Source organism: Mustelus asterias, chromosome 23, assembly GCF_964213995.1.
Source record: "Mustelus asterias chromosome 23, sMusAst1.hap1.1, whole genome shotgun sequence".
Lineage (NCBI taxonomy): Eukaryota > Metazoa > Chordata > Chondrichthyes > Carcharhiniformes > Triakidae > Mustelus > Mustelus asterias.
Window position 1 is genome coordinate 66,237,179 of NC_135823.1, and position 12,168 is coordinate 66,249,346.

At 41.3% G+C, this 12,168-nt stretch overlaps 1 protein-coding gene across 3 annotated transcripts in view; it reads right to left on the reverse strand.

The window, feature by feature from the left end:
• brd8a (bromodomain containing 8a) overlaps positions 1 to 12,168 on the reverse strand; it is an 81,158-nt gene that overhangs the window by 46,603 nt on the left and 22,387 nt on the right. For all 3 annotated transcript variants that reach the window (XM_078240843.1, XM_078240842.1, XM_078240841.1), the window contains exons 11-15: positions 10,956 to 11,132; positions 5,992 to 6,260; positions 5,184 to 5,549; positions 3,207 to 3,399; positions 1,234 to 1,280 (exon numbers count right to left, since the gene is read on the reverse strand). In XM_078240843.1, coding sequence (XP_078096969.1) covers positions 1,234 to 1,280; positions 3,207 to 3,399; positions 5,184 to 5,549; positions 5,992 to 6,260; positions 10,956 to 11,132 — 1,052 coding nt within the window. The remainder of the gene's footprint in view (positions 1 to 1,233; positions 1,281 to 3,206; positions 3,400 to 5,183; positions 5,550 to 5,991; positions 6,261 to 10,955; positions 11,133 to 12,168) is intronic.

Below are 12,168 nucleotides of genomic sequence, written 5' to 3' on the forward strand. Positions count from 1 at the left end.
GCAAGTGAAGTTATTCAGTCGCCCGCCTGCCCAGCAACACCGAGGTTTTAAAATGCTCATCCTCATTTTCAATGGCCTCGTCCTGTCCTATCTCTGTAGCCTCCTCCTATATTACAACCCTCCAAGATGACTGCTCCCCTCCAATCCTGGCCTCTTGTGCACCCACAATTTTTCAAGGCCACCAATGATGGAGCTTGGCTCCGGAATGCTCTCCCTAATCCTCCCCGTCTGTCTCTCTCTTCCTTGAAGATGTCCCTTTAAACCTCTGACCAAACTTTTGGTCACCTGTTCAAATATCTTCACATGTATTTGGATGTCAAATTTCATTGAAACCATTTCTGTGAAGCGCCTTGAGAAATGTTACCACATTGGTCATGTCCAAATGCAGCCAAACCTGGACAATATCCAGGCTTGGGCTGTCAAGTAGCAAGTAATGACGTTCGCCAACAAGAGAGAATCTAACCATCTCCCCATGACATTCAATGTCATTACCATTGCTGAATCCCCCACTATCAACATCCTGGGGGGTTACCACTGACCAGCAACTGAACTAGCCATATAAATACTGTAGCCACAAGAGCAGGTCATAGTGTTAGGAATCCTGAGGCAAGTAGGTCACCTCCCGACTCCCCATCCACAACATACAGGGCACAAGTCAGGAGGGAGATGGAATACTCTCCCTTGTCTGGATATATGCAGTTCCAACAATTCCTGATGCAGGACACAAAGCAGCCCGCTTGGGTGGGCGGGTTGGGAGGGTATTCCAAGATGCGTAGAACACTTGAGGATAACACTCCAGCAATTAAAGCAATTCCGAATGCAAACTCCAGAAAAGGAGTCCGCCTAGAAAAGAAACTTTCCACAAATGTCTGTGAAAGATAAGAGCCGTCATAGCTGGTGGAAATCTGTCAAACGCATAACTGCTGAGTACAAAACAGGATCACGCAAACTTACTGATGAGGAAAGTAAAACTGCAAACTACAATGTCTGTCCGTCTGTTTCCCCCCCGCAGCCCAAAGGTGTGTAGGTTACGTGGATTGGCCAGGCTAAGATGCCCCTTAGTGCCCCAAGATACGTAGGTTAGGGAAATGAGTGGGGTTTCTGGCGCGGGGAGCGGGGGGGGGGGGGGGGGGGTTTGCTCTGTCAGTGTAGACTGGATGGGCCGAATGGCCTCCTTCTGCAATGTAGGTGTGATTCTATTATTCAGATGTGCTCTGAATAAAGTAAGCTTACCTTGATTTGGCCCTTTACAATTACTCCAGTCTCTTCCTTTGTGGATTCTGAAGGTTGAAAACAAAGAGAAGTCTGACATTAATTTTAGTGCTATTCTTGAATTATTACTTATATATAGCATAACTTTCATCAGAGAAAAGGTTATCACTAACTGGGTCAGTAAAATTAAAATCACACAGCAAAATAGCATGACTGTGACTCTTCCCCCACCCCACTTTAAAAACCCACCTGCAAAAATTTACTCATAAAAAACACTTGGTCAACACAAAATATGTATACTATAGTAGATTTAGTAAATCATTTGAGTAGTTCTTTGGCAAAGTGAGGCTGCTTTTTCAACATGCAATGTTGTAGAAGTGAAGGATACCAGCTTGCATCCAATGATATTCACAAGGTCGCTTCCTAATTCCATCAGCACACTCACACATCAGTACTGAGCCACCACTCAAGGGCAATAAATGAGATAGCCTTCTCAGCAATGCTCCCATTCCACGAATGAATAACAGAAAAAAAGACCATACGCCTTCTCAGAGAGAAATTGAACCCCACGATAGAAGAAAAAAAAGTCAGACGGAGAGCAGTCAACAAATCTTCCTGAATGGTGCATGACTGGCACAAGAGATTACAAAACAAATGTCTGAGCTGAAACTTGAAATATACTCATCAGGTAAGTTCAAAATTGACTCAACATGGAGTTCAATCATTTCAAATCATCACCTCTACCCCCACGTTCTAAAAGGTCGCTGTTGCCGATGACTCTGCAATCCCCATTTACATTGCTTCTGGATTCAAATTCTGCTCTGGCAACGGGGCCATCAATCTGGAATGCTGAATCGGTTTCCCTCACCACAGATACTACCAGACATGACCAGTATATCCAGCATTTCTGTTTTAACCCCACCTTTTGTTTGGTTTCAACACCATCGCCTTTTGCCTTGCATGGTCATTCCTTTAATCTCTCCTGCCTTTCACCCTAGACAGACATTTCCTTTCCTCTCCTTCTCCCTCCCTCTGCACTTTCTGAAAACCTGTTACGTCTCTAACTTCTTACAATTCTGACAACAGGTCACCAAGCTGAAGCATCAATTCTATTTCTTTCTCCACAGATGCTACTTGACCCGAGTACAAAGAACAAAGAAGATTACAGCACAGGAACAGGTCCTTTGACCCTCCAAGCCTGCACCGACCATGCTGCTTGACTGTACTAAAACCCCCTATCCTTCCGGGGACCATATCCCTCTATTCCCATCCTATTCATGTATTTGTCCAGACACTCCTTAAAAGTCACTATCGTATCTGATTCCACTGCCTCCCCCGGCAGCGAGTTCCAGGCACCCACCACCCTCTGTGTAAAAAAACTTGCCTCGTACATCTCCTTTAAACCTTGCCTCTTGCACTTTAATCCTGTGCCCCCTAGTAATTGACTCTTCCACCCTGGGAAAAAGCTTCTGGCTATCCACTCTGTCCATGCCCCCTTGTAGTACTTCCGGCATTTTCCATTTTTAGGTCATGATTGAGTCCTGGCCGACTCAAGATTCAAGGCTACATCAAGGAGAATCAGTAAAGGTTCCTACTACTGATCACAATCCAGTGGCCTCTGCTGCAAGTGTTTTCACGCGAGTTGGTTGAGGACAGATTTAAACGTGACTGTGTTCAACAGACTCTATCTGGGTGCACACAAAGAAAATTCACTTGCATAAAGTATTAGAGGGACACGGATGTTCTGGAATCACCTGCTAATGATAAATCAAGTACCCCGACGGGGAGTGTAATTCACATGATGAATCAACTCAGGAGATGAGAAGGGGAGGCAAATAAAAGGAAAAAGAACTGGGAAGAAAAAGAAAACTCAAAGATTTTAAAGAATTGATTAAATAAATATCACTAAAATTGGAGAAGAAAGTTGAACGATGTTGATGTTTCACTTGCCAAACTATACCAAACGGGTCCCACTGGCTTCCCATTTCACTAACCTACGATTTCACACTGTCCCACTTCATCAGAGCTGCTTTTGTTCTGCGTTGTGATCCTCGGAGACAGCTGTCCAATTTCCTCAGAGGTACTTTTGCTGCGTGCGGTGCTCCAGGGCAAGGGGTACGCTGGTTCTTCACATGCGCTTTTACTTCGCATGGTGATCCGAGGTAACGAACGTTCCGGCCCAAGTGTCTGCAAATGAGAGGAACGGTGACTTACAAAATGGATGAACGAGATCAGGGTACCTCGTCTCAGTTTGCATTTCTAAAGGCAAGGTCAGCTACATAACTGGCACTCTCTCAAAATTATTAGTTTTAATTTACTATCTACTAAAAGGCTTGAGAATATTTTAACGAGATTACACAATAGAATGATAGATAAAGAGGGATCTGGGTGTACAGGTACACAGGTCACTGAAAGTGGCAATGCAGGTGGAGAAGGTAGTCAAGAAGGCATACGGCATGCTTGCCTTCATTGGCCGGGGCACTGAGTTTAAAAATTGGCAAGTCTTGTTGCAGCTTTATAGAACATTAGTTAGGCCGCACTTGGAATATAGTGTTCAATTCTGGTCGCCACACTACCAGAAGGATGTGGAGGCTTTGGAGAGGGTAGAGAAAAGATTTACTAGGATGTTGCCTGGTATGGAGGGCATTAGCTATGAGAGGTTGGAGAAACTGGTTTGTTCTCCCTGGAATGACAGAGGTTGAGGGGCGACCTGATAGAAGTCTACAAGATTATGAGGGGCATGGACAGAGTGGATAGTCAGAAGCTTTTTCCCAGGGTGGGAGAGTCAATTACTAGGGGGCATAGGTTTAAGGTGCGAGGGGCAAGGTTAAAGGAGATGTACGAGGCAAGTTTTTTTACACAGAGGGTGGTGGGTGCCTGGAACTCGCTGCCGGGGGAGGTAGTGGAAGCAGATACGGTAGTGACTTTTAAGGAGTGCCTGGACAAATACACAAATAGGATGGGAATAGAGGGATATGGTCCCCGGAAGGGTAGGAAGGTTTAGCTCAGTCGGGCAGCATGGTCGGTGCAGGCTTGGAGGGCCTGTTCCCGTGCTGTAATTTACTTTGTTTATTACTTAATGTGAAGCATTCTCAGAGTAAACAGAACCAAATGTGCTATGGTTACATTTCATCTCCAGATATCAGAAACCTCAAAGGTTCTCATATCCATATTAAAATACTTGTCAAAATTTAGTAATTTTGTTCAGGATAAAACTCTGACCCTCGTTCTTTAAACTAAGAAAAATACAACTTCCCCTTCTTTTCATTCAGGAGCAAGGGACATCTTATTTCCCCGCTATCAGTTAATGGTTTCCCGTTAAAATGGTCCCAGGCAGGGAACATTTTCCAAGTACCATAATAGGTTTATCACTTATTTTGGATAATAACTGGATTTACTCATCCTCCCACTTCCAGGCAAGCTGGAAGTCTGTCCTCAATAAAGTTAGCAGGTAGGAAAAAGAAACCACATAACATATCACCATCTAAATGACTGTGCTACAAATTCACCAATGTTCTCCTTGTGTCTGTGTGGGTTTCCTTCGGGTACTCTGGTTTCCTCCCACAGTCAAAAAATGGTTAGATTGATTGACCATGGTAAATTGCCCCTTAATTTCAGGGGGACTAGCAGTGTAAATATCTAGGGTTTCGGGGATAGGGCCTGGGTGGGAATTTGGTTGGTGCAAACCCGATGGGCCGAATGACCACCTTCTGCGTTGCAGAGGTTCTATGAAAACTACCCCAGTTCACCATTCATTTCAGATTAGTGATCGAAACAGGGCAACACCGTTTCACATACTTTGAATTTTCCTTAATACTAAAATGTGCCAACAATTTTTTGGTCTATTTTAAAATAACCAGCAAAGCGGGGTAAACAAACCCCGGGGCCGACGCCAGTGTTTAATTAGATGCACAAATCAATTATTAAAACCATGCTGTTTGTACACTCGAAGTCCTGCACACTTTTCTCACCTCAGTTTTCAGTCCGCTGTCTGGAGAATTTGTGGTCTGGAGAGTTGTGCTTCCAGCAGTGCCCACTTGCTGCGCATGCCCGGAATTAGATTCACCTTCCTGTTCTTGCTCTTCTTTTACTTTCTCTGGCAACTCTAGCTTAATTGCTTTGATAATCAGTTTTTCCTCAGTTCCCAATCCAGCCAACATTTGACTTTCCTCGCTGGGCCGGTGCTCTGATTTATGAGTCTGCTGCTGGACTTCCTCAGCTTCCTCCTTTATCATCTGCTCTGCCCGAAACAGGCAGGCGGTACTTCCTTCAGTGGCAGCTAGCTGCTCTCCAACATCATCAGCAGGGAGATCCATCAGTTCCGTTGTTTCTTCCACCTACAAAATAATGGAGGGTGACCCATCAGCCTTTTTGTTTTATTAAAACCTGTAGGTACCAACTGCTGTCTTTCCATTGGTTTCCCCAAATACCCCACAGCTGAGAACTGCACATTAAATAACACAACAAAAATGTGCAATTCTGGAAGCAGCTGACAGCCCACAGAAACCTCCTCCGCAGCAGACATCTGATTTTGAAAAAGTCTTTCCAGCAACTTTGCCGCACCATACTGTGGGAGAAGATGAACTCCCATTTATGATTTCTTGAGCTTGCATGATGAATCAGTTCAATACTCAAGACAGATCTGTAGCAGTCACATTAAATGCAGCAAAGGAAAGCTTGGAAGCAGAGAACATGCCTACGGTCTAAAGGAATGGCATATGGAATATGGACGCGCCTAAAAGGAAATAAAACGTGCGTTGGAGGGAAAGGACTATTCACCTTCTCTTCCATCATTGCCAGAATGTCTGCAGGATTCAGTACATCTGCGTAATCAGATACTCCAGTGTCTTTGGTGTCTTCGAGCTGCTTTGTCCGGTGCTGCTCTGCAAGGCTCTCTCTTGGCCTTGCAAGCTGCATAGTGCCAGCTGGCAGACACTTACTTTCTCCAGAGTCGATTAACACAGAGAAGCCAGCCAGATCTCTGGATACTGACAGTGGTGGTTGCTCCTCACAGCTCTCTACCTGAACACAAATGGCGGCTTCTTCAACTGCAGGGATAAACATCAGAAAAATCAATGATTCACCAAAAATGAATATATCTTCTGCAATTCTAGTTAGGTATTCTGCACAATAGACATTTTATAAATATGATTTAATGATATAATTAGCATTTCCAAATATTTAAATGAGTTCTCAAATATACTGAAGACATGATAGCTTGGAAACTCTAATAAAATGCAATGGAACTTTGAACAGCCAGGGTGAACAAACTCAACATCCAGGGTTTGAATTTCAAAGCCATGAATGGGATCATGAACAATAAGTTAATTTGAATATATAAAATCCATTTCCTAGTACATTGTTAGCAGAAATATTGGTACAGATAACTGGAGAAAACAAGAGAGATACGCTCTGAGAAAAAAGGTCCTATGTACAAAGCAAAGTATGGAAAGCCTGCATAAATCAGCATAACTCCTGCACAACACCAAACATGTGAGATACAACATCCCAGTGCTTCCTCCTTCCCCCTTGGTTCAGTCTGTTTGTGAAGCATGATAAATCTCAATATCTATTCAGAAGAAGTCCAGGTCAGCTATACTGGATCCTGATGTTGTGGGTAAACCATTCAGCTGCACTGCTCCACTGTTCTGTCCGGAACAATGCTGGCTTGCAATTTACTTGCAACATTGAAAATGTGCACATTTGATCCAAGATCCTCCCAGTTGATTTATAAGATATTCAAGAATGAACAGTATTTTAACTCGCGTTAAATTTCCATGTCACATATAAATTAAAGCACATTTGAAAGTTCTTGACATGTCTCCCAAAAAAAGCTTGAAAAAAAAAGATGTTCAGTGTTATTCATTGGCTCACATTATTTCAGTAGAGATTACTAAAACAAAGTCTGAAGCTGACTTTTCTACTCCAAGTTATTTTTTTGAATTTGTTTTGACGTCATGCACAGTTCACATCTTCAGTTGGGAAAACATTCTGAAAACCTACTCCCAGATCTCTGCCTTTGTAACCCTGAACAGTCCAGGGCAGTTCTCCCTCTAATTCTTCCTCTTTTCCTATGGGGAACTGCTTGATATTCAATCAATCAGTTATCCTCTTGTGGAGAACAACTGAGAATCGCAAACAACTGTTTTGGAAACTGCAGGAATTATCCTCTGCGGCATGACACATCGATGATTCAACATGCAATGTCATTCATTTGACCTCAGTATTTTAGAAAACACAAAGTTGTTGAGATTAAAAAGGCAACTATTGATAAATACAATTATCTTACAAGTAACTAATTGCTGATGGTGATTTTGCATCTAGTCCACATTCTCTCTAATATAGTTAAAGATTGTCCCAAAAAGCAAAGATGAGTTAAGAAATTCCCAAAGTATCAAAATGCTAGTTCATCATACTTGTTTGCAGTGTACTTAAATAAAGGGGGGATCTTAGGCTGCATCTATAAAAACTATTTTACAGAATTGAAATGTGGATGTCAGAACCATAATCATAAGAGTATTTTAACTATTAAAACATTATGTTAGGGAGGGTTGAATGTTATTCTATTGAAGTTTATTTTGGTTGTGCGAATCCAAGTTACAGCCTTTCAAACTCAGAACAATGCTGATGCAGGATTGTAAAATGCTGTACACATGATGAACTTTCATCCGTGACTTTAGGTTTTATAGTTGTAGGGAGGCATTGGCATAATTGTCAAGCTTGGAATGATCATCATCGAGCCTCTCCGACTAAAAGCCATTACAGGCATTCTTTCTGAAGGATCTTGTCCTGATTGCTCTTCCTCATTGGTTTTCCAAATCACACACCATGCAAAGCCAAGATAGCCCATTCTCAAGACTTCACCACTGTCACTCTAAAACTAGCCATTGACCGTGAAATTATTTCCCCCACACAATCAACTGGAATTCCATTCCTTAAGTTTAAATATTTAACTTCAGAGCTAACAATCACTGAGCCAGCGGAGCCAGGCAGTTCCACCTCTGTAGTTGGTACCTACAGGTACCCATCAGGCTATTGGGAAATATTCCAGACTACAATTTCTCCAGTATCTGTTCCCAGCAACAATTGAAGACAAATGGTTGAGACTTCAGCTGCTTATTTCCAGAAAATGTAGTATAGGATGAGGCCATTTGAACCATCACACCTACAATAGTTCTAGCTCCTCTACTAAAGCAAACTATACTATTCTAATTTTCCTTCCCTTACCGCCCCCACGCTTCGCCCCACATCCTTTTTGCTTTCTAAACACTTATTTAATTCAGTTTTACACAATGACTCCCTTCCTCAATAGTCACTCGTGATCATTCATTTCTTGATTTAATAACCCTCTACAAGGCAAAACAATTATCTTTTATCTATATATTATGGAAACTGGTTTGTCTAGAAAACTTTCCACTCAAAAGGCCTATATCAACAGTATCCACAGGTTTTCAATGTTCATTATGCCTATAATTTTAGTAGGGTTTCTTTCATTAATATGATAGCATGGGATCTAGAATACTTGAACTATTTTAAGTTTGTATGCAGTTTCACCTCTGGTCACCAGCAGCACGGGTGAGTGCCAGTTTCTACATCTCAGCTCCAAACTGCCTGTATGAGGGTGGTGCTATCTTTAGCATTTAAAAAAATGTTTTCAATTAAGATACATTAGGCCACAACCAACTCACTTCCCCCCAAAAAAACAAGAACATAGTATTTATAAAGGAAAAATCTGACAGGAAGTGCATACATACCCACATAATATTTTGCATACTTAGATAGACCTACCTATAGGTTATATTTTTAAGAACTCAGGTATGTGTATAGGTTCATACCGTGTATGCTCTCTTCATACCCATGTCTCCTGATCACTACATTTGTTCTTAAATCTCCAATGTGTAGTGAAACAAACTGCATCAATCGGTTCTTGATTTCCTTAGAAACCCTACAGTGCAGAAAGAGGCCATTCGGCCCATCGAGTCTGCACCGACAACAGTCCCACCTCGGCCCTACCCCCGTAACCCCACATTTTTACTCCGCTAATCCCTCTAACCTATGCATCCCGGGACATGACCAATGCACCTAACCCATACATCTTTGGACTGTGGGAGGAAACCGGCGCACCCGGAGAAAACCCACGCAGACACGGGGAGAACAATAATTCTGAGATCATACCCCCTTGTTATTGATTGGCCAAATAATATCTTAACATTTATTCTCTCAAAACCCTTAATAATTTTGAAAACTTTCAATCGATTTTCTCCACTTCAGTGAAATAGGCTTGACAAATCGATTCTGGTGAATTTTGACGCACCTCTTTCATGATTGTAACTTTTTGTTATAAGGAAGCAATACTTTATGATCTAACAATGCCTTGCATGAAGTCAACATTCACTTATTTGCTTTTTTGCATTCAATGCTTCTACATTTAAAACACAGAATTCCACTTGCCCTTTCCATGTGCCCATGCACATCTTCAAAATCCATATGTCTGCAACTCTAGAGTTCTCTGTTCTTTCAATAATTCTTACAAACGTCATTTCTGGTATTAGATTCCCATCACAAGGAAAAAGACTTTGTACTACAGGGACTGAATCATTTCATAGCTCTTCTGTTGAAACATAGGACGAGTTACACTGTGCTCTGGATTACAAATTACACTCAAGGAATTTGACATTTTCTATCTAGGAAGGAAAATGGCCCATTTGAAAATCCATAACGAACTAATAAAATTTGTTATTGGCAATCACACTCTTCCGCCCCTCTTCAGCTCTCCTAATGTCTGGCTGAGTGCCCTCTTCTCAAAGGACAAACAACATTTATGGGTCTCAGATATAAAAAGTTCTTAAGGATTTGGACTTTCGCAATGAATCAACTTGTAACCAGTCTCAAAGAACAAAACATCAATCACAAGATTGTTCTCGAGCCCCACAAGTACAATAATGCCACATACCCATGCTTTATTCTACAATTTTCTTTGACATGATATTTAATGTCAAGGATTGTAACACGTCCGTAACAGCACTGGCCAGCAGTATTTTTATTAAAAAGTGTCACCTTTTTGTATCGCACATTGTAATCCTGTAATTGTTTCTGCATTATCCATTACATTCTGTGTATGTCATCCATTTTCTCTACTGCACAGGATTTTAAGGAAAAGGAATTTAAAATTGGAGAGTTAGTGGTATTAAGCTAACATAACGGAAAAGATATGCTTTTGGTGTTGAAGAATAAATTTTGTGGACTGCATAGCTATGTAAATCTATTTTAATTTTATTATGGTTTATGGTATTAGAGCCACAGTATTATATTAATAGTCACTGTATTGTTGAAAAAGAGACATGCTGAAGCTTTTCATCTCGCATTCATCAGGATACTTCGCAGAAAATCAGTACAAGGAGAAAACAACATTTTATATTGTATGAGAAAAGTTAAATTTTTAATTATTAGTTAAATGTCAAAAAGACAGTGACTAAATAAACGCTCTAGCCAGGATTGGACATTTATATTATTTGTATAGTGTTACTGGTTTTTAATCCTAGGAGAGCATCATGTAGTGCTAATGAACCAAAATAAATTTGGCCATGAATAATACTTTTAAAACATGTGTTTGAAACCCCACCAATTTGCCAGATAGACCAAGATCTAGAAGTTTGGGACAATCTTTAAAAGGAACAGGATATTAGATTACTGTATGTTTTCTGAGATCTGGCAGCGATAGGTTAGACTGCCTTGTGACAGACCTGTCCCGCTGCTCTCCTGCGTCATTGCTGTGGTGCCGGTTGGACGCACCTGATCAGCTAGATTTTGCAAGGGTTTAACTGGAGGTGGTGCCTCACTGCTGACAGTAGAGAAGGGAACGAAAGGTGGAACGAAGTGCGAGAGGCCGGCCTCCAAAAGCCTGGACAGAGTAGGGGCTCCTAACACAAAGTGCACAAAGAAACACACAAGGCTAATGCAGACAGGCAACAGCAACCATTTTCAACGCACAAGTTCATTACTTAGTTAAACCCACTGAGAACTTAATGTTTTTGATGCAGAATCATGCAGTAAAGTCTTCAGTGAAGACACAGTATAGCACAGAACAATGGCAACAGCTAGCACTGTCCCAAAATACCATGTACACAACAGCAACTAGATCTGCCCCTTTCTGCGCTACTGTATACAACGTAAGGAGCCAGATCTTTTTCTACTTTTAGTCAAACTCTCTTACTAGTGCTATCATATAGAACAACTGTAACTTGATCTATCCCCATCTGTTCACAATTAAAGCGAGTAGTTATATCCCTCATCTATGGTCCCACACACCAGAGCAAACTGATCTTACGGCATCACACAAAGTAACAGACTCTCTTAAAAGTGAATGTATAATTCTGCATCTGACAATTAACAGAAAAGTCAAATCTTGACTACCTTGCAAACGACAATGAATACACAATTAACGGAACAAAAAAATGGAATGAAAATAATAAGATTCATCAAGTCTGCTGTCACTCACTTTCTCATAATTAATCAATTTCTAGAAGTTGGGTGCAACTTGCCTACCCAATCAAAAGATTATGAACACTGACACTAACAATCTTCCTGAAGATAGTAAAGATAGAAATGGGGCTAGAGATCATTGTCCAAAATAAGAAAACTCTGTTAACTAAGAGGTGTTTAAATTGGATAACATTCAAGAGCATGCTGACAATCAGTAACTGTTGAACACTCAGACACCACAATTGGAAGTATGAAATTCCAAATGACAATGAAAGATAAGCACCAGAAATCCAAGTCAGAGCAGTTCATGACCTACAGGGAAACTCGCAGGTCTATGTGTTCTCATGATTTTGTTGCTCTTGTGCTTCTGGATGGTACAGCTTATGGAGCACAGACCTGTTGCGAAAGTAAGTTGCTGATTTTCTGCAATGATTCCTCTCAGTAGTACGTAGTGTAGCCAAAGCTGGATGGTGA